General features: G+C 44.1%; 1 protein-coding gene across 1 annotated transcript; it reads right to left on the bottom strand.

Annotated features, from left to right (window-relative positions):
* Nucleotides 1-1,667: 1,667 nt before the first annotated feature.
* On the bottom strand, nucleotides 1,668-19,479 carry LOC310855375 (pituitary tumor-transforming gene 1 protein-interacting protein). The gene is made up of 7 exons (XM_083760350.1): nucleotides 19,031-19,479; nucleotides 18,135-18,181; nucleotides 17,130-17,238; nucleotides 12,141-12,249; nucleotides 10,926-10,991; nucleotides 6,046-6,092; nucleotides 1,668-2,222 (listed from the first exon to the last, which is right to left on the bottom strand). The coding sequence occupies exons 1-7, from the start codon at nucleotides 19,149-19,151 to the stop codon at nucleotides 2,173-2,175; spliced, it is 549 nt and encodes a 182-aa protein (XP_083616476.1). The 5' UTR covers nucleotides 19,152-19,479; the 3' UTR covers nucleotides 1,668-2,172.
* Between the last annotated feature and the right edge of the window lie 4,009 nt (nucleotides 19,480-23,488).

Raw genomic sequence — 23,488 nt, 5'->3', positions numbered from 1 at the left:
ATTGGCTGCATTGCAAATCGGTGTAAAATAGGCAAAGAGCACACTAATTTACTGCCTCCGTCAGCCCCCTGCTGTGCTGGTCTTTTTGTAAATTCAACACTCTTAGATGGAGATGCTTCTCCAAGGACATGAAAGGGAACAGAATTAGAATACCAATGATAACTTTATACATTTGAGTCACAGTCCTCCCAAAGAAATGGCCAGAATGTCGGACATCGTCAAAGAAATGTTTTCCCCTCTGGGTACCTGCAGAGGAGTGAGCTACTGATTAATCCAGTCTATGATTCTCATAAAGCCTGAATTACAATTTGTTGTTGTATGATGATGTCTGTTCTAATACTGTACACTGTACAGCCAACCAGCTGAATAAATCACAAATTGACTTTGACCTACAGTATGAAATTGACCTTTATGACATTTCTGAGACCATTCATGTTTATGGAAGATGCTTCTCAACATGTATTCTATTGATAGTTTGACCAATTAAAATACTGAAAATAATCTTACAATAACCAGTAAGACACCTGAGGGCGAGAAGCGACCTCGAGGTTGCGTACACGCATCTGCCTATAGGTGAAAGCAGACTGCTGGGCGAGCACTGGCGCTTTGGCATGGGGGGTCAGATCAACATATGGAATGAATTATTTTTATTTCTAATATATTTTTTATCCCACGATTTTGTAACCCATTTTTCACCCCTGTGTCAATCATCTAATGTGATCCTGGGCTCTACACACCCTCCGCCAACCTGGGGAGAGCAACGGACTTAACTCATGCTTCCTTCATGCTTGAGTGTCCAAGTTGCTCCTTTACACCTGGCAGGGGGGAGTTTCCCTGGTTGGACGTAGCGCGTGGAAGGAACACGTTATTCCAACCAGTTCCTTTCCCCTCCATCAGGCGCCCCGGCTGGCCAGGGGGAGGCAGTTTAGAGACCAGGATTACTGCATGTTTTTGTGAGGGTACCTACCCTAGGGGACACGGGGAGAACATGCAAACTCCACACAGAAAGGCCCTTTCGCCAACCCCGCCTTCGGGTATGGGCACTGATGACGCGGAGGAGGAAACGCGCCGCCAGCACTTACAGCGCCCCGAGCGGGAATCGAACCCAGGACCGTCTAGCTGTGAGGCGACAGCACTACCATATGGAATGAATTCTGTGCTGGCCATATATGGAGCGTGTCTTGAATGTACAGGGTTTGATGAGGTCAGATCAACATAATGGAATGTCAGAACAGGTCAGCTCCATATATGGAGATCTAAGGGTGGCAGCGGGGGAAGTGTCTTGAGTGTACAGGGTTTGATGAGGGCCCAAGTAGGGCCGGGCCTTAATTTCCGGGACTGTTGAGAACTCTAGTTTTCGCCGGCTGCTGGCTGCACTAATAACTTAGGGGCAGCAGACCCGTCTATGGTTTATGTACAGGTATCAGTCAAAAGCAAGTCATCATCAAAGAGGAAGGACCGATGGGGAAGGATCAACATATGGAATGTCAGAACAGGTCAGCTCCATATATGGAGATCTAAGGGTTTGAGGTCAAATGTAGAGTTGCTGGCCAATATTCATGACATCAGGGATCTCCATATATGGGCTTAATATTGATGACATCAGGGATCTCCATACATCAGGGATCGCCATCCCTCTTAGAGTATTTTTGTAATACGCCTTTAAAGTTTTTAAAAGTTTACATTTTAATAGGAAAAGTGTCAGAATACACAATGCAAGTGATAATGAGCTCGCTACAGTACATTCATTTTATGTACATTGTACAAAGTGCAAAAATCAATATAGAAACTACAGCATTTAAAAAAAGAAAATGGAGGCTCTTTAAATCTGGTTTCACACAACAGAATTTTTTAAAAACGAGTTAAAATCTGTATCAAACTGTAATCAAACAAACAAAAATATCCACACAGGCTTCCTGAAAGTCGAGCCAGACAGCAAAATTATTCTACCAACATTTATGAAATCAGCCTTACTTCATGTTTGAATATGATTATTCTAAACAATACCTTTTATTTATTATCAAATACTTACAACTGTGTGTGTGTGTGTGTGTGTGTGTGTGTGTGTGTGTGTTCTTTTCACTCCAAGCTACACCAGAACAACGTAAGGCCAGTCGCGGATCAGAGAAGAGCCGTACAGGGTACCCTGGGGAACTCCTCCATAGCTCTGCTTTACTCATTCTCAAACTTGCTGTATGGGTGGTCACTGTCAGAAATCAGACCTGGGAAAGAGAGAGAGAGACAAAGGGAAGAACACAGATAGGAAGAGAGAGAAACGGGAACCGGGGGGGGGGGGGGGTTGGTAGAGGGGAACAAAAGGGATGTACAGAAACCTTGATTAGAAGTCAAATTTAATTATGTATCGCTGCTTCACCCCAGACCTCTGTAGCAAATGCATTCATTTGAGCTCAGTCACAGTGATGCCGTATAGATTGTCACTTTCGGCCAGTGTCTGGTGGAAACCTCCTATGACCGAAACGTTTTTGAGTGGTGCAACCACTCCTACAACCAGCAATGTCCCTATGCGCCTATGTGGCCATGAGCACGAGTATATGACTATAGGGTACCAGTAGGGGGCGCCAGAAACAGAGAGAGGGATAGTGCTGCAATGTTGCCTGCTAATGAGAGCGAGAGAGAGAGAATTTGTTAAATTTTTTCAATTTTGTCAATTGAAAAAATAACCTGCGTTCCAATGACAACTTTCACTTGCTAAAATGTTTCCAGAACATCAAAAATAGCTACAATCAAGAAGCAAGTCGTGAGCTTGTAGGCGTCGCTAGTTTTGCGCGACACGCTTGTACGACAAAGTATGGCATTCATGTAGATCAGGGGTACTCAACTGGCGGACCGCGGTCCGCGACCGGACCGCGGACCACCTCTTTGCGGACCACCCAAAAAAAAAAAAGGTTAATAATTTAAGTTAATAATATAAATAACATCAGATGGTACATTTATCATGTGAAATTGCTGCAAAGACCCCCAAAATGTCCCCCAAGGTCCCCCAAAATTCTGGCGCGCGCAGTGTGGCCTGCCAGGGCGTATAACTCCCGGCCTGATTTGGAGTTCCACTCCGGGCCTGCACTCTGCACCCCATTATTGGTTGGTTGGAAGGGGATCTGATTTGTATAAGCTTGGCTTGACCATACTAAACGGGCATAGAGCCCCGCTCTCCGATGGACGCCGCGCATGGGACCGGACCTCGGTCTTATTCAAAAACATATTTGTGGACCTTCATCATTTCTAGTTGAGGACCCCTGATGTAGATTATATACGTTGGCTATTCAAAAATAGCAAGCTCACAGCACTTCACGAGCAAGCTTGTGCATCTGCTACTTTTGTGTAGTGCGAGAACTACAGATTTAGAAGACCTTTTAGACTCAACCTCAGGTCTTAATCAGTTAAATGAAATAATAATATGGAGATAGAAGGTTTCTTCCAGACAGCGATGAGATGGGAATGGTAATTAGATTTGCTGCGCTAGGCTGGATGTGGCTGGCAGTGTGCACAGCAAGCAGGGGTCCAATGCCAGGCGCTCCCTGTGGACGCACTGTCCACTGTGAGCTGAAGGTTGGAGAAACACCGTCATCCATCACTCTGTCATGTTGTCCATACAAAACAAACACACAGAACTGACATCTTATTCCACCAAAAACAGCTGCTCACACACACAGACAGATGCATGCACGCACAGGTCAATTAACTCAATGTCCCTTTTTTATCCACCTCACGCAGACCGAAATAATTGTCATCTCAACTTAACTTTCATCATTTATCAATCTGTTGTCAAATTGACATGGGGCTTAGGCTTAGCCACGGCTCAAATCTCATGTCAGGTCTCAGCTCACATGTCCTTGTATGCAGGCATTCAGCTTGTCCAGGACTGTGAAGTTATGCTACTTCTATACACGCCACTGCTCTGGAAGCAGATGTCAGACGTTATGGCCTCTTGGGGTCACCATGGGGCCCTGCGTGGGGTTAAAGTGTCAGCGGCCCGGGGACCCTCACATTCTGTAGAGCAGTGGTTCTCAGTCTTTTTCATGTCAAGGACCCTGGGACCCCCAAAATGTATGTTTTGGGCCACGGACACCCACCTGAATGATTTTGTGCCAGGCAACCCCATATGACATCAGAGTTGATAAAACATTCAACATTGCTTTACACAATTGCCAAGATATTTTGAAAATAGCTGATCTATAAACGATGGTACAGCAATTTTCAAATAGCCAATGAAGCATATATAGGGTTTACTAAGTAAGTGGTTACTGTAAACTGATTTTGATGCTATATTTAACCAATTTTGACTCCCTAGAACCCCCTCAAGGTCCCACAGATGTCCCCAGACCCCACTTTGAGAACCACTGCTATGGAGAATTCTGCAGGGACCACATCATTTCTATTCACATTGCTGTCACTCGCTGTGCTCTCACACACTTGATACACACACTACTCACACAATTGATACACTCAATTGGCCATCATATTTAGACTTAAATTAAATTGTGCTTTATTCAAGGACAAACCTGGAAACAGCTTGTTGCTTCACAGTAATGGAACCCGATAATATTTTGCAAGTTGGAAAATCCTGCTGACAACCATTAGGTGATCTGTACTCAACACCGGGGGAATGATGAATCCATCCTCTTCGGATCAAATAGTAAACTCAGCAAGGCAGATGGCTTCTTGGTTAGAGTGGGTGACAATATTATCACACGAAAAGATGAAATTACCTACCTAGGTTCCATCCTGGAGGCCAATCTTTCCGGTGATAAAATGGCCACCAACGTAATCAAAAAAGTCAATCAAAGAACAAGATTCCTTTACAGGATCTCCTCACTGGTCAGCAAAAACACCTTGAAGACCTTAACAGGAGCCCTCGTACAAGGTTTCTTTGACTATGCATCCACCTCTTGGTACCACAGCACCTCAAAGGCCCTTAAAACAAGGCTCCAGACCTCTCAAAACAAACTGGTCAGGCTCCTACTTGGCCTCACCCCCCGAACCCACCTCACCCCTGCCCACTTTGACAGGCTGGGATGGCTTAGGGTCGACGACAGAGTACAGCATCTTGCAATGGGTCTGGTCCACAAGATTCGATACACCACCAAGATACCCATGTACCTGTCTAAATACTTCCTTAATGTAAACGAAGTCCACACCCACAACACCAGAGGGAGTGCAACAAACCATGTACAACCCAGATTCGGCACAAACAAGGGACTAAATTCGTTTCGCTCCTATGCCACCAAAATGTGGAACGCCCTACCAACAGTCATTAAGACATGTGAATCCCTTGACTCCTTCAAAACCGCTCTCAAAGGGCACCTACGGATGGCTGCAATTCGAAACTGGCCTCTGTAAAATCTGAATCCACCCCACCCCCCCACCCCATTTTCCCTCACTGTATATAGTATCTTTTCCTTTTTTTGCTTCCCATATTATGATGAATTCCTGTTCTGTTCTTTACCTACAGAGAAATGTCTATTTGTATGTCTCTAAATGTTTGTATGTCTTTAAATGTTTTGATGAATTGAACAATGTGGACCCTGTTGTAAACAAGTGTAATGCTTAATTGGGTCGTCCACTCACAGTTGACAGTCTTTGTATTGAGTTTGTGCTTAAAATGTACTGTAAATTCTACAAACTGTTAATAAAGATTTCAATCAATCAATCAATCAATCAATCAATCAATCAATCAATCACGTTTAAATTGCTTTAGGGAGACTGAGGGTAGTGTAACCCATACGTGGGCTGAGTCGCCCAGCCTCAGCATGAGGATTGGAATTGCTGAATAATGCATTCACTGTGGGAACAGGCAAGGAAATTATATTCAATAAGAATCGCCCCGGAAAGTGAGATGGGGGCTCCTCCTGACATGGATGGAGAAAACATGCATCTCGTTAAACTTACCTTTAGGGTCAATGCAACAGGCGGGGGGGCGTGTTAGTGATTTTTGCATCAGGCCAAGTTGAGCTAGATAGTCTATGATTAATGAGGTTGAATGGAGTCCATATGATAATATCAAGGTAGGATCAAGTTAAGACGTACCATACTTCTTGCGGATTTCGTCATGCCTGGTCTTCCTCTCCTCCTTCCTGTAACAAGAAAAAACGGAATGTTTCAACTCTTTAACATTTAAAACGTCCTATAACGCACTAGATATAGAATACTGCAGTCACAGTTCTCAAACCGTTGGATTTCAAGGAGCCCCATTAACTCTCCAGACTTACAGACCTGTAAGGGATCATTTGGAACCCCCTCAAGGAACCCAGAGGGTTGAGAGTCACTGGTATAATGGTTAAGGGGCCACAAGTGTCCCTGCTGGCTCAGGAATGAAACCCCCCACCAGAGCCTTCTACCCTTCCATCCTGTGCCTCCCCCCCCCCCCCCCCCCCCCCTATGCAGTCTTTTCTGCTATGCTGCAGTCTATGTCGATAAAATAAAACACTGAAAGGAGTAGGACACTAGGGCAGCCCACAAAAAAAGCAAGTCAGTGGGAACATGAATATAAATGTCAGTGGAAGAATTACTGTGAAATGTTGAGCTGAGCTACCTGGCCTGAACCAGCTGAATGTGTTTCACAGCGAGCCCTGCCTTTGCACCTCGCCTCTCCCGCTCACCAGTCACCACCGGTGATATTTCCTCTTCTTGCCCATAGCCTCTTAGGGCTCTTCCCCCGTCGTTCCACCCAATAGTGCCTCAAAGGTGGACTTAAGAGAGTAGCCAAGCAGTGGCTAGAAAATATCCGGGCTCGAGCCTTCATATTTTCAACATGCTCTATGAATCCTAATGCCTAATGCCTGGACATGTATTTAAGGTTGGGATTCAGATCATATACCACCCCGGCCACCACACGCAGTGAGCCATGATAGACAGACACCCATAAACAACAACAACGGCAGCATCTGTCTGCAGCAGTGGAAATGTTTCAAGGCAAGCAGTGACATATGAGTGGCCCGTCCTGCCGTCAGGCCGCCGTGCCGTCTTTTCTACGGAGCACAAAGGCACTGTGAGAGGCCGTTTTGTGCGTCGCCTCCTCTCCCGGGACGTAAATTTACTTCGTCTCGGCACAAAAAGAGGGGGGACGTGTAAATCACTTGGTGGTGTTTTTATTACCAGGTAGTGATCTGTGAGCAATCAGGGTAGCTGAGGACATGGGGAAGCGGGAGGCTGCTCTGCCTGCCATCTGTCCTCTCTCTGTGTGTGCGCTGTGTGCTGTGCAGTGTGCACCACCCCTTACTGCCTCCTCCACCTCCACCCAACAGAACGACTGACGCCAGGCACCACCCCTGGTGCACGGCCAGGGAGGGATGCAGGCAACAAGTGGGGTAAATGAAAGAGATGAGACCAGTGCTGGGAAGCAACTAAGTACATTTTCTCAAGTAACGTACTTAAGTACAATGTTGAGGCACTTTTACTTTACTTGCAGATAATTAGATATCTTTTTTAATATACTTTAAACTTCTACTCAACTACATCCGAAAGGAAACATAATGAACCTTTTATAAAACAAGCAATGGACCAATTAAGCATCTATTTTAAACGATTAAAAAATAACTGATCTACATGCTCACAATGCAACGTTGTGCACCTGTGAACCAGCTATTTTCAATTCATACTCTTATACTCTATATAAATATATAGAATTACTATTAAAATAGTATATATACAGGCATTTTACTACAGACTACAGAGTATGTTTTATATTGTGCTATTGCATCAAAACAAAAGAATGAAGTACGAAGAAAAGAAGACCTGTGTACCTCTTCTATACCACTGGATGAGACGGACAGACAGATGCAGCAGCTATTAGACTATACTGTAGCAACAGGAAGAGAGAGCCAGGGCCGGGAGGGATCACAGTTAAAGTGAAGACTTCAGGAGGAAGTCATTAGAGTCCAAACTTCCACAGGCACACAGAGAGCACTCTTTTTCTTCAAGCGGAGAATGAGCCCATCAGCGCTCTGCTGGGGCCATTTGTCCGGGACACGGCTTTGTGAGGAGAGGAGAGCCAGCCAGAAAAGTGGCTATGAAGCAGAGCAGAGCAGAGCAGAGCAGAGGAGAGGAGAGGAGAGGAGAGGAGAGGAGAGGAGAGGAGAGGGAGAGAGGGCTGGGACTGCTCTGCTCTGCGGCAGTGGAGGAGTGGTTCATGTGGGCCTGGGGAGCTGCCAGTGGTGGGAAAAGTACTCAAATGTGTTACTTAAGTGAGAGTATCAATGTAGAAATATCCTGTTGCAAGCAAAAGTCGTGAATTAGAAATGTACTAGTTTTCTAATGTATACTGTATAATCAGAGTAATCACAGTATAGTAATCTTTTGAAAATAGCAGATATACAAGCTCAAGCTTGTAGATCGATCAAAATCTACAAAGTAACTAAAGTTTTCAAATACAACTGTGGAGTAAAAAGTAAAAAATGTGGATCCGAGATGTAACATAGTGGTAAGTAAAGTAAGAAGTATTGGAAATCACCTCAAAATGTTGTACTTAAGTACAGTACTTAAGTAAATGTACTTAGTTACTTTCCACCACCAGGAGCTGCTGATGTTTCCTCCAGAACTGTCTCTCCAGCTGGGGCTCAGATGACGACGGGAGGCCTTATGCTGCGTTCACACTAGCAGCTACAAAGATATACGTAGGATACCGTTCTATTTCAATGGAAGCCAGCAACATGAACATACAAAGAGGTATAGCCTAGGTATAGGGGCAAGGTGGCACAGTTGGTAGTGCTGTCGCCTCACAGCTAGAAGGTCCTGGGTTCGATTCCTGCTCGGGACGCTGTGGGTGCTGGCAGCGTGTTTCCTCCTTCGCGTCATCAGTGCCCATACCCGAAGGCGGGGTTGGCGAAAGGGCCTTCCTGTGTGGAGTTTGCATGTTCTCCCCGTGTCCCCTAGGGTAGGTACCCTCACAAAAAACATGCAGTAATCCTGGTCACTAAACTGCCTCCCCCTGGCCAGCCGGGTCGCCTGATGGAGGGGAAAGGAACTGGTTGGAATAACGTGTTCCTTCCACGCGCTACGTCCAACCAGGGAAACTCCCCCGTGTCAGGTGTAAAGGAGCAACTTGGACACTCAGGCATGAAGGAAGCATGAGTTCAAGTCCGTTGCTCTCCCTTTGTCCCCCATATATGGGGGACTAGGTTGGTGGAGGGTGTGTAGAGCCCAGGATCACATTAGATGATTGACACAGGAGTGAAAAATGGGTTACAAAATCGTGGGATAAAAAATATATTTAAAAAAAAGAAAAAAAAAGAGGTATAGCCTGTAAGCTTTGTGGCCACCAGTGTGAACGCAGCATTAGAGCTCTACTGGGCTGGGTCTCTGGAGAGGGCCAGGCGCTAGACTCCCTCTAGAGAGGTCCATTATTGGACCCTGGATCCTGCTCCAGCAGTGGTCTGGACGTCCCTTTTCGGAAAGGCAAACAACGCCTTATGTAGGTCACCGCACTGCTAACGCTAACCGGGGAGTAACTTGAAGTTAGATTATGAGCGGGTCTGGGGCCTACGCTCCCTGGCACATGAAGGGAAGGCTACGATTAAGCACTTTTCCTCTTCTGCGCTCTCACAGACACACTGAAGAGAGCTGCAATGCACTCGGCACCGCCAGCAGCGATAAGACACAGTTACAGGCTATCTTCCTGCATGAGTGCACACGTTTAACAACACATTTACTGGGGACTATCCTAACGGAGGGAGACCTGGGAGTGCAGGGCACTGAATACACAAAGAGACGTTGAAACATTCATGTTGCACTTTGAGGGAAGGGCCCCCTGCAGTGGAGCTCCAATACACACTGTATGATTCACAGAGAATAGGAACACTGGCTAGACCAGTGATGGAAAGAATACTCACATTAGACAAAGAATAGAAGATCTATAAGATATACAAGTTCACTACGCGTTGCTTGCAACGCATTGTGAAAGCAGCGATAAGTAAAAGTCCTCTTGGGTGAAAGTACAACGTATTGGCATAAAATGATACTTACAGAACCACGGTAAAAAGTGCTCACGTTATTTCTTCTTTCTAAAACAGCCCATCTATAAGCTCACAATGCTTCACAATGCGCTGTGAGCTTGCAGCTTGCAGTTTTTTCCAAAAACTGATACAATATGCAATCGGGCTTAAGAGGTTATTGTATGATTTGTAATAATAATCTAAATCTAAGTAACTACTAAAGTTTCAGACCGGTGACCCAATATGATCCAACGCCGTGACCCGGCAGGCTGGGCCAGGCTACAGTGGCGTAAAAGTGCAATAATTTGCTGTAGTGGAGTAGAAGCATCAAGTACCTCAAAATTGTACAGTGCTTGGAGTAAACGTACTTAATTACTTCCCACCACTGGCGCACGCACACCACACACACACCCACACACACACCCACACCCACACACACACACACACACACACACACACACACACACACACACAATGATTCACAGTCAAGAGCAGTGGAACTCTGGCCTGCGGAAGGACTTTCTTGGACAGTGACTTGTACTTGCACAGGATGTGGGCCTGTCTATTTATGAGCTCATTACCAGCGTGCAGCTGCTCAGCCTTGGCTATACAGTGTGTGTGTTTGAGAGTTGTGTACGAGTTGGAGGGAAAGACCACTGAAGTTCCTCCTCTGGGAAACAAAGTGTTCAGCCCAGCGCTGCAGGCATCGCACAGCACATCACACATCGCGCCAACTGCATGAGTCCCCGAATTCCCAACACACAACAAAGGCTCCTTTTGCGTAACATTATTACCAACTGTTGTAGAATAGAAACTCCCCCTCCCTTTTACCGACCGTGGTTCCTTCATTCATTTACCATTCTTATCTTTACTGTTGATCGCAAGAGCATCTTGGCTGCTATTGTTACTCACTGATAGCGACGTTTAAACTATGCAAAGTAAAACCAACGACACTGCAGAAAGTAATGGGGTCCTTACCGCTCGTCGGAACGTTGTCTGATCTCCTCTCTCCTCCTGCTAAACCTCTCGTCGTCTCTGTCAGGCCTGGAAACACAGAGACAGACAGACAGACATACAGTGAGTATACTGTGGGTGAAAACCACTTGAGCAAAACGTAAATAGACCAGATACGCGTGTGAAAACACGGTCCAGCCACAACAGAGAAACAACAAATATTGATCCATAAACTGCCTCACTCACCTGGATGTACTGTTCAAATGGTTAACAACTACACACTGTATACAGTACAGTATATAAAGTTTAAAGGATGGGTATGTAACGTGATTTAAAATGTTCTTAACATAAGCGTTAAATAGCTTGATATTCTGAAAGTACTCATTGCTGTCTTGAAGAGTGTTTGTTCAGTAAGAGGCCACGTCTCCCCAGCTCTTTATTATAGCAATATAGTGCTTTAACCTTTTAACAAAAAAACGTTTTGTTTTGACCGAACAATATTCCTTACCCTACCTTTAAGACCTGTGCAGTTAGGACAGGCGTTTGAGTGGTACGAGGCTGATGCACCTTACAGGACTGTCAGTCAGCAGCAGGCGGCTTTTCAACCCAACACTGAGATAAATGGGGCTGTATTTGAAGAGGTTTCATTCTCCACAGCCTAACAAGACAATCACTACATTCCATGGAATATGGTTCTCAGCGGCTTGAGTCAAAAGGGAGAGGCTACTCAACTGGAAATGAGGGTGTGTGTGTGTGTGTGTGTGTGTGTGTGTGTGTGTGTGTGTGTGTGTGAATGCCAATCAATAGTAGCTTGCAAATGAAAACTCCAGGATTTTACAGTGTATAGTATAGTAGTCGCTCACACCTTGAGTCGTGACTGTGTGATTATATCAATAATCATACCGTCATTGTCATCATAGTTTAACTTATTTATGTTTTTTGGGGGGGGGGGAATGAATGGCCTATTACGGGGGTTCCCCAAACCTTTTTGGCCCAGGTACCCCTTGGGGGGGAAGAGTTTTTTCGAGGTACCCCCTCATCCTCGCAACACCGATAAGCATATTTGCAACCTTACATTTAGATGCCATTGGAACTATTTTAAGTCACAACACATTTTTGATCCTTTTTTAAAATTTGATTTAACAGTTTTGGACATATGAGGTTTCCACAATAATGTGTCGCAGCAGAAATGCCATATAGGGCCGTTTCTTCCTAATATGGACGTGCAGCGGTACGTACCCCGACTGGCGCCTCTTGCAGCAACAGCAGCAGCAGCAGCACACGGTGATGCCGATGAGAATGGTCCCGCCCACCACCGCCATGGCGATGAGCAGAGCTTCAAAGTTCACTGGAACAACAGAGCACAATAATATAATAACACAACATGACATGATGCACATCTGCCGTGATCACTGGCCACAACAATTCATCTCTGGGGGGGGGGGGGGGGGGAGTGGGGATCAATTTCTTTCATACTTTGAACTTAAGTTCTATACTCCTATACTATACATCTCAAGAGGCAAATGTTGTACTTTTTACTCCACTACCGGTATCCTACAGCTAAGGTACTTACTGAAAATAGCCCATCTACAAGTTGTAGATTGGCTATGTTTGAAAGAGTTTGACACATTTTGATGCCAACACTTTATTTTGTACTTTTACTAAAGTCACATTTTGAATACTGGACGTATACTTGTAACAAAATTATGTTTATAATGTGGTAACTGCTAACAGTGGAATTGATACCTTTAGTTTATTTATGTAAAAAAAAAGTGTGAAGTGAAGGGCGCTCTTATCAGTTATCATTATACATCATCATACCTCATCTCATGAACAACTGAATTTATGTGAATGGTTCGCCGATTTGCTCGTCTACATATGACGAAAGATCTTCCCTTCATTGTCAATGGCAAATATGAGACGTGTGGGGACAAAAGCTGTAGCGCCCCTCAAAAATCCACCACTGCTGTTGGTGCTTCATCTGGATGAGATTCCCAGTTAGAATACTTTTGCCGGCCCGGGCCTGGCAGCGTGTCCTGGGTTCAAATCCAGATCCCAATTACCCTTGCTGCGTGTCACTACCCATTTCCTGTCAGTCTACTGTCCTACCTATAAATAAAGGCCTAACAGCCCAAAACAATAAAAATAAAAACTACTTTTGCCGTCGTTTCAGAAGGGAAATGGAAAAAATGACTAATTTGGAGATTGTGGAGACACAAAAGCTGCTAGATAAATCCTTGGTCCCCTTTTCGTAGAATACAGATTTATACAACAGTTTGGCAATTCTGCCACCTGCTGGCACTTTAACGCAATTACTTGTGACACAGCACAGTAATGGAACTACACAGACTCCACTTCCAGGTAATTCAAATCCCAACCCACTGAACCAGAAGGTATTCAAGAGGACTGCCGTCTACACTGTATGCATAAAACCATTCCATAGCAGCCTACTACTCTACTACAGCAGCAGTCCTTGTCCGGTGTATAAAGTATGGACTCTAAATGAAGTGCGTACTGTATTCTAGTAACTACTTAAACCCTATATACTTCAGAGTGAACTTGGTCATCTCCTTTTTCTCCCTCTACACACCAATTAGCTGATCTACAGTCTCACGGTGCATTAGATATGCCATTGTTGTTGTATGTTCGCCTATTATGACATGCCCAGAATAGGGATGTGGTTATTAACATTCCATTATGAGTAGTGAGTCATGTCTGTCCCTGTACTGGCAGATGTCATGGGTTAATCACATCTCAATGCCCCAATTAGTAAATAACTTAACTTGGCAATCAATTGTTTGGAGTTGTGAGTGTGACTAGACTGTCTAAGCGCAGTTGGCTTAGCCAACTTAGATGGTGAGATCACAGGCTCGAACAGCAGAACCAGCCAGTGGGGCGTCTATTTTTAATCAGCCACAAGAGGGGGCCTGTCTGACAGCAATCACCTTATCACACAGGGCCAAAATACTCAGCATACTTGATTTCACGCATGCACGCACACACTACTTAACATGTAGGTAGGATCTTATGTACATATGCAAAATTTACAAAAATATCTATTCATTGTGTGACCCGAGTCTTCACAAGTCTGTGTCAATCTGTTTCTCTCTCTCTCCATCTCATCCAGTAGTGCTGTGATGTGTTTTGATCCTCGATGTCAATTGCACAGCTGTTCCTGGCAATAAAAACTAATTCTGGTATGGTCACGGTGATCTCGTTATTGTATATTAAGATCAGGCTCAGTCAGGGTCTGGTTTCAGACGCAAACACAATGGAGTATGGTGCAGAAGGAAAGGCCAACCGGGGGGAAAAAAGGGGGGGTGGGGGTTATATCAATAAAAAATACCTAAAGACGTGTTGTGTACACGTCCAAGGCCTCATGCGGTTTTATTAGAAAGGATGTTCTGTACACGTCCTTTGCAAAAAAATAGTGTTAATAAGATGTACTCTCTCTCCTCTTCTCCACATCATCATGCCTACGTAATTCTTACTCTTATCATCATTGTGCATTGTGCGTGACTTCTGTCTTCCTCTCCCTGCCTCCTTCCATGACTACTTCTCTGCTCTGCTGAACTGACCTCCCTTAGAACAGTAATAATACTGATGGACTTCATATGAATAGCGCTTTTCAAAGCAGAATAAAACAGTGCCAAAGGACAGACGCATGTGATGTGTCGCGCACACACACACACACACACACACACACACACACACACACACACACACACACACACACACACACACACACACACACACACACACACACACACACACACACACACACAAAATCCTTAGTGTTACTGCACAGTTAAATCACATCAGCTGATACCATAAAGTTCCTCTTTCATACAATCATTCAGTAGAGTTGCAACTGCAAGATGAATCCCTTGTTTATTAGGTCAGGTCCAAAAAAATCTGCCATGACTTCACTTGTCAAGAGCAATTACACCATAAACACAGATATCTTGTCCTACTTCAAACACCAACTAGATAACAGTAGAAAGAGTTGGCTTGTCTGATCCGGGCCTACATGAAGACCTACTGTCACTGTAGCAAATTGCTCAAGGATAAATACTGTAGAGATATATTAGTATATTAGTATGTAAACAGGCTTTTTAAAGTATTTGTTTTGAGACATACTATACTATAGTATAGACTCTAGACGTAGCTCGTCTTTTGTCTGATGAACTGCAGGCACATAAACGCCATGTGGTGGTAATAAATGTATTGCTATGGGAGCCATTTCTACTAGGTTCAGTTTACTTCTTCCTTCAGTTCAGCACCTAGCACAGTTAACCTATTAAGACCCGAGGCTGATTCCACATAAATGCCTTCTGAATTAGTAGTTCTCACAAATTCAAGATTTTTCTAAAATGTTCAAAAATGGTGGCACGAAGTGACGTGCTTGTATATCTGCTTATTTTTTAATAGCCAGCACATAAATCTAAAATGATTGGCTTTGTGTGTATGAAAACATCAGCATTTCAGGCAGCTGGGCATGTTTTGGACCGGCCACCTTGGCCGACAGGATTATATTTTACAGTTTACCGGACAAATTTTAACGTGAATAACGTTAAATGCATGTTTGCAGATACATGCACCCAGCTGATAATTACACCTCGTTATGTTAGTGCTGCTCATATTTCCACTTTATCACAGATGCAACCTGCACCTGTTCTTATAGTTAACAAAATAATATTGATTTATTTTACTCTATCATGCAGACGTGAATAAAGTGGCTGTGAGTATAAACAAATAGCTAGGTATACGTTTAGGGCTTTACATCTCATTCAGCTGAAATATGAAAAACCTACCTACCTAGTTTGTTTCATTTTGTCAAACGTTAATGTCACCGTGTCACCAACTTTATGCATTGCAGACAGACCGTCACTGTGCTTGTTAGTTGCTTGTGTAATAATATCCACATTCCCATAATTATTTATTATCTACATGGGTCCGTCTTGGTTCAGATTCTACCTCAGAACCCCGGTTCTGTTCATCATAACGTCCGAACAAACCTCGAAGACCAAGCGCTGATCAGAAGTAGCAGAGCAGCATCTGTAGTGTGTGAAAAAACGTTGTGTGCTTCCCTTCGCTGTATGATGGTGTCTGTTTTTTAAAGAGGAACAAGCCTGTAGGCTGTAAACATCTTTAGACTGAGCATAAAGACAAATAATTTCCATTACAAAACATGTCAGCTTTGGTGTTTCTGCGTATGTGCCCTTTACTTCTCTTTCCCAATGCAAAAAAATGTGTATCAACATGTTGCAGATCTACATTGTTAGACATACTGTACCAATGCATTCCAGTATTTACAAACAGCGATGCACACAATTTTAACTTCTGTTACTAATGTTTGTTACTATTGTCAAGTACTATATTATTAATTGGTGAAATGGAATTTCATCGAAGCACAAAACATTTAAATCATTCATATTTTGATTTGATTTTAATAAAGTGATTTGTATTTATTTACTTATATATTTGGGTTGTTGTTTCTTTCTTTCTTTTTGGGGGGGGGGGCATTATTTGATAGAGTACAGTACAGTAAGCTGTCAGGAAATTGGGGAGAGAGAGAGATGGGGAGTTGAACCTGTGACACGCTGTCAGGCCCGATTAGCGGCCTAGGTGCCCGGACCTCTAGGCCGGCACGGGCCTGTACTTAATCATTTTGATGGATCACTGCAAGAATTTCTTGGCCCTTTTCTTTTTCAAATCTAGCCCCCTTAAGAATATAGTAGAATAGCCCTGACCTGAATTTTGGGTAAACCCAGTAATTTAAGTCATAACTCAACACATTAAATACCACAAGTGACCCACTTTTGGAACCTTGAGTAAGTTAGGTAGGTAAAGAAAATAAGTAAGTAGGTCGGAGTGGCTTTACTGGCTTACTGTCGTTATCAGTGGAGCTACCAGGTGTCTAAACCAAGAAGATGGATTTCTGAGGCATCACACCTAACTAAGGTTCCTAGGGGTGTTCAACCAAATTAGTTAATATAGCATCAAAATGACCGTATTTTAGCGACAGCGTTGTGGATTGGGTATGTTTGAAGAATTAGGAACATAAATCTTCTCATAGAGGTCCTAACTCCACGGCCAAATACATCAATTGGGGTTCCTTCATGAAAATGTTTGAAAACCACTGGAACTAAACGTGTTTCAAAAGTGTAGGATGAAGAAATGAGATGAAACATGAGTTTTGACTTGATTTCATCTTTAAAAACTCACCCCAACACACGCCCCATCGGGCCTGAGACAGCTGGCACACAGAAGGTGGTGGCAGCAGGTAGCTCACAGGGTAGTCTGTGCATGTGTTGTTGGTAAAACACCACAGGCACTGCATACAAACAAACAACATTTTAAAAACCTTCTATTTTCAATAGAGCACCGAAGTCCTGACGTAACTCGCTCATCCCGACGATTCCCCTGGTTCGCGGAAGTAATTTCTCTATGGAGAATAACATGGGGTGATCTTAATATCGCCTACTATAAGCGTTGTGGTCCAAAAATAAACAAGCTGTCTCGGCGTTATTGTCAGGGAGGTGTCTCTGTATCGTTTGCAACAGTCAGTCACTCATATATGATACAGTCTGCTTATAGCGAAAATGTAACTAATTCAGCTCAGTAACATTAGCGTTTTCTCTCAGTCAGTTGATTCTTCATATCCATATGAGTGAAGCGGCCGGGGTGACATGTTTATTTTTCAAACACAGTTGTTATATGAGGCAATCTAAAATCGCCTCAATGGGGATTTCAATGCAACTAAACAAATACATGAACCTGGGGACTGACGCCCTCTACTGAAAGTGACGTCAGACTTCGGTGCTCTATAGGCACTGCATTAAGAGTTGCCAACACATAAGGGAGAACCAGACCAGAACCTTATTTCTAAAATATGAGACTCCCAGAAAAAGATAAAACTCACTGCATACATTTGTTTGTATGTCTTTAAATGTTTTGATGAATTGAACAATGTGGACCCTGTTGTAAACAAGTGTAATGCTTAATTGGGTCGTCCACTCACAGTTGACAGTCTTTGTATTGAGTTTGTGCTTAAAATGTACTGTAAATTCTACAAACTGTTAATAAAGATTTCAATCAATCAATCAATCAATCAATCAATCAATGTGTATATTAACCAGAATCCACATTCTAAGGGGAACATTGGCCTTTTTGCGACTTCGTCTTATAGTAGACTGTAGACATGTAAGATATTGTAAACAAATAACTTACCTTGGCTGATTGTACACATGTGTCACAACTCGTGTGTGAAGTACAGGCTGGAAATACAGGATGGATAAAGTTAATAAATCATAAATAACCATAATCATCAGACATAAACCAGTAGGACGCCTGAGTGTGAGAAGCAACCTTGAGGTTGCTTGCACTCATCCGCCTGGGTGACAGCAAACTGCTGGGCGAGCGCTAGCGCTTTGACATGGGGGGTCAGATCAACATAATTAATTCTGTACTGGCCATATATGGAGCGTGTCTTGAGTTTAGAGGGTTTCATTGGAATGTGAGAACAGGTCAGCTCCATATATGGAGATCTAAGGGTGGCAGCGGGGGCAGTGTCTTGAGTGTACAGGGTTTGATGAGGGGGTCGGGCCTTAATTTTCAGGCCTGTTGAAAACTCTAGTTTTCACCGGCTGACGGACATGGCTGCACTAATAACTTTGGTCTAGTCTAGAGTTTAAATGGACAGGTAGGTATCAATCAAAAGGGAGACATCGAAGAGGAAGGATGGATGGGGAAGGATCAACATAATGGAATGTCAGAACAGGTCATATGGAGACCTTAGGGTTTGAGGTCAGATGTAGAGTTGCTGGCCAATATTGATGACATCAGGGATCTCCACCCCTGATGATGTCACCATGGTGACGACCAACCAAACAACTGACTGACGGGAAATGCACGATTTCATAGTAAATGCGACCGAAATAATCATCATGTTTACATTACACCTGACATCAGCTGTGAGTCTGTGACGCACGCATTTACAGTAACTTCAGACAGCACAGTGGGTAGTAGGTAACGTTGTTAATAATATATCCCACACATTCGAGGAAACCGAATGTTTGGTCATTGTTATAATTAATATACACATTTGTGAATTGCTTTGTACTTACGTGCGGGTGGTGATGGTGGTGGTGGAGTTGTGGTTATTGAGGTTAGACATTCCACTCGGCTAATGAAGCTACAAACAACGACGACAGCGACCAAAATAAACGCAGACGTTTTTCTGTCCATTATTATAAACAAATGTATAAAAATAATAATAATACAACAATAGCGAAGCGTGTCAAATAAAACTATTATACTGTCTCTGTTGTTGGCTTTCGTTTCTTGGTAAGACAAGCGGAGGAGTCGATTCAGTTATGTTTCCTCGTACGACAGGGTCGCGCGCCGAACGTCGCAGATCTACAGACCCAGAAGGATTCGCGGACGAGGCGCCTGGTGGGCTTGTCGTAGAGTATGGGGGCTTGTAGATCGGCGACGTCCGGCCCTGGCACGTGACGCTGCTGTTGTGGACACTGCGCCTGCTTGTTTTGCTCTTCGCTTCCTGGACGATCTTGAGTTTTTTAACTGATTTGTATTGACCTGGACAGCCCGAGCGGGCGGGGCGCGGTCTGTTCCTGGTCCGTTCATTTGATGGTAAAGTGAAACCGCTCGCCCGGTTTATAGTGTACAACAGAACGACTACATTCCCAAATGTCTGCTAGGTTGCCAGGTTTCTTCTCATTTTTAGCTCTATGGGGTTCCAATTTATATTTTTCAGTAATTAGCATTAAAATACGAAATAAATATTTATTAACATATTCTGCCACAGTACTACTACATTTTATATTTAATGTGATATTAGTGTAGGCATTTGTACTAATTTGATTAGTAACTTCCAACAGATGTTTTAGCAGATTTTCCATGTTTAATGATTGAGTGAGTGTGCTTTCTTTTGTAACCTCTTACCTCTCAATGTGCAATCCTGAGTTATTTTTATTATAAATAAAGAAATGAATGAATCAAAACAGTCAACATAAAACATGCATGCAAAATGATTTAAACGATGCGTTCACGATGAATGGATGGATTGATAGATGTAATATGTATGTCAGTATTAATTGATTGATTGAAATATTTATTAACAGTTTGTAGAATTTACAGTACATTTTAAGCACAAACTCAATACAAAGACTGTTAACTGTGAGTGGACGACCCAATTAAGCATTACACTTGTTTACAACAGGGTCCACATTCATCAAAACATTTAGAGACATACAAACATTTAGAGACATACAAATAGACATTTCTATGTAGCTAAAGAACAGAACAGGAATTCATCATATAGGAAGCAAAAAAGGGAAAAGATACATTATACAGTGAGGGGAAATGGGGGTGGGGGGGGGTGGGGGATTCAGATTTTACAGAGGCCAGTTTCGAATTGCAGCCATCCGTAGGTGCCCTTTGAGAGCGGTTTTGAAGGAGTCAAGGGATTCACATGTCTTAATGACTGTTGGTAGGGCGTTCCACATTTTTGTGGCATAGGAGCGAAAATAATTTAGCCCCTTGTTTGTGCCGAATCTGGGTTGTACATGGTTTGTTGCACTCCCTCTGGTGTTGTGGGTGTGGACTTCATTTACATTAAGGAAGTATTTAGACAGGTACATGGGTATCTTGGTGGTGTATCGAATCTTGTGGACCAGACCCATTGCAAGATGCTGTACTCTGTCGTCGACCCTAAGCCATCCCAGCCTGTCAAAGTGGGCAGGGGTGAGGTGGGTTCGGGGGGTGAGGCCAAGTAGGAGCCTGACCAGTTTGTTTTGGGAGGTCTGGAGCCTTGTTTTAAGGGCCTTTGAGGTGCTGTGGTACCAAGAGGTGGATGCATAGTCAAAGAAACCTTGTACGAGGGCTCCTGTTAAGGTCTTCAAGGTGTTTTTGCTGACCAGTGAGGAGATCCTGTAAAGGAATCTTGTTCTTTGATTGACTTTTTTGATTACGTTGGTGGCCATTTTATCACCGGAAAGATTGGCCTCCAGGATGGAACCTAGGTAGGTAATTTGATCTTTTCGTGTGATAATATTGTCACCCACTCTAACCAAGAAGCCATCTGCCTTGCTGAGATTACTATTTGATCCGAAGAGGATGGATTCAGTTTTTCCAAGGTGTAAGGATAGTTTGTTATCAGCGAGCCAGGTGCAGATTCTACCGAGTTCAGAGCTGAGGGTCTTTTCAACCTGCAGTTTGTTCCTGTCCGAGACCAGCAGTGCTGAGTCATCTGCGAACAGGAACAAGTTGCAGTCACAAGCTGAAGTCATGTCGTTAACATATATTAGGAACAGTAAAGGCCCTAGTATGCTTCAGTATGGAACTGGGTTAGGAACTTAGGACCGTGGAGTCCTTAAATGAGGGGGAGGGGGGGAGTCAGTGTCAGACCAGTATTAAGTTTACATTTATAGACTCTCACAACGGTGGTCAGTGGCTCAAATGGGTCTGAGAGGCTAAATGGCCTCAAATAGTGGTCCGTCCGTGGCTCAGATACTGAATGAATAATGGACCTTGAACTAGATGCAAAAACAATATAGTTTGAAAGAAAGAAAGAAACATTCTCAGTCGTCGATGGGGAGGAGAACCCTGGCCCCGATGTTCACAAACCGACGACAGTAATATAATTATTTTAATAAATATAATTTTCCAGGGGGTCCTTGGGGAGGTCCCAGGGGGTCCAGGGGGTCCTTGGGGAGGTCCCAGGGGGTCTTGGGGGGGGTCCAGGGGGTCCTAGTGGTTCCAGGGGGTCTTTAGGGAGGTCCCAGGGGGTCCTTGGGGAGGTCCCAGGGGGTAAGTGAGTGGTAAGCGAGCGACTCACCGCGCCCTAACCCCAACACATGATCTCTCTGTTTTTACTGAGCACCGCTAGAAGGTCCTGGGTTCGATTCCCACTGGCGACACTGTGGGCTCCTGCGCGTCATCAGTGTCGATACCCGAGGCGGGGTTGGCGAACGGGCCTTTCTGTGTGGAGTTTGCATGTTCTCCCCATGTCCCCCTATTGTAGGTACCCTACCCTCACATGTTCTCCCCGTGTCCCCTAGGGTAGGTACCCTCACATGTTGTCATTATGAAGTGTTACATAATGACAAACACACTTGGGAAATAAAGGGGGACAATTATTATGTAATGCTGTTTGTACTCAACACTCTTGAGTGCCAGATGGCAGATGCCACATTATATATTTTTTATTTAAATTATACATATGTTTTAGGCCGGGACATGTCATGTGAATCCCCCCACCCCCCCCCCCCACCCCCCCATTTCCCCTCACTGTATATGTATCTTTTCCCTTTTTGCTTCCTATATGATGAATTCCTGTTCTGTTCTTTAGCTACATAGAAATGTCTATTTGTATGTCTCTAAATGTTTTGATGAATTGAACAATGTGGACCCTGTTGTAAACAAGTGTAATGCTTAATTGGGTCGTCCACTCAAAGTTAACAGTCTTTGTATTGAGTTTGTGCTTGAAATGTACTGTAAATTCTGCAAACTGTTAATAAATATTTCAATCAATCAATCAAGTGTTCGACCTGCACAGCCTTTGGCCCAATGATGTGGGCACCCCTGCACTACAAAACAAGATCTTCATAAAATGTGATTATGTGTAGCCTATAATGCCAAAACAGAAGAGGCGATTGTGTGTGTTTTATGAATCGGTCAACGGATTATAAACGTCGTGTCATCAGGCTTTTTCGCAGACTGCCTGTATTCCTTTAGGCTTGCTCAGTGATCTGATGCGATGTAGAGCCCGCCTACTGTATCCGGTCATTTGTACGCACACAAACATGTGGGGAATGTTTCCGTATCCGTTCTATATTAGGAACAGTAAAGGCCCTAGTATGCTTCAGTATGGAACTGGGTTAGGAACTTAGGACCGTGGAGTCCTTAAATGAGGGGGAGGGGGGGAGTCAGTGTCAGACCAGTATTAAGTTTACATTTATAGACTCTCACAACGGTGGTCAGTGGCTCAAATGGGTCTGAGAGGCTAAATGGCCTCAAATAGTGGTCCGTCCGTGGCTCAGATACTGAATGAATAATGGACCTTGAACTAGATGCAAAAACAATATAGTTTGAAAGAAAGAAAGAAACATTCTCAGTCGTCGATGGGGAGGAGAACCCTGGCCCCGATGTTCACAAACCGACGACAGTAATATAATTATTTTAATAAATATAATTTTCCAGGGGGTCCTTGGGGAGGTCCCAGGGGGTCCTTGGGGAGGTCCCAGGGGGTCTTGGGGGGGGTCCAGGGGGTCCTAGTGGTTCCAGGGGGTCTTTAGGGAGGTCCCAGGGGGTCCTTGGGGAGGTCCCAGGGGGTAAGTGAGTGGTAAGCGAGCGACTCACCGCGCCCTAACCCCAACACATGATCTCTCTGTTTTTACTGAGCACCGCTAGAAGGTCCTGGGTTCGATTCCCACTGGCGACACTGTGGGCTCCTGCGCGTCATCAGTGTCGATACCCGAGGCGGGGTTGGCGAACGGGCCTTTCTGTGTGGAGTTTGCATGTTCTCCCCATGTCCCCCTATTGTAGGTACCCTACCCTCACAT

Source organism: Protomyctophum parallelum (assembly GCF_964188405.1).
Source record: "Protomyctophum parallelum genome assembly, chromosome: 3".
Classification (NCBI taxonomy): domain Eukaryota; kingdom Metazoa; phylum Chordata; class Actinopteri; order Myctophiformes; family Myctophidae; genus Protomyctophum; species Protomyctophum parallelum.
The sequence above is the reverse complement of the archived record's forward strand: the minus strand, read 5'-3'. Positions and strand labels throughout refer to the sequence as shown.

Excerpts from the sequence above, each read along its gene's own strand:
- LOC310855375 (XM_083760350.1), bottom strand. The coding sequence starts at position 19,151 with ATGGACAGAAAAACGTCTGCGTTTATTTTGGTCGCTGTCGTCGTTGTT. Across the intron at positions 12,250-17,129 it reads CCGATGGGGCGTGTGTTGGG|TGAACTTTGAAGCTCTGCTC; the intron begins GTGAGTTTTTAA and ends CTGTTGTTCCAG. Across the intron at positions 6,093-10,925 it reads AGACAACGTTCCGACGAGCG|GAAGGAGGAGAGGAAGACCA; the intron begins GTAAGGACCCCA and ends TTCTTGTTACAG.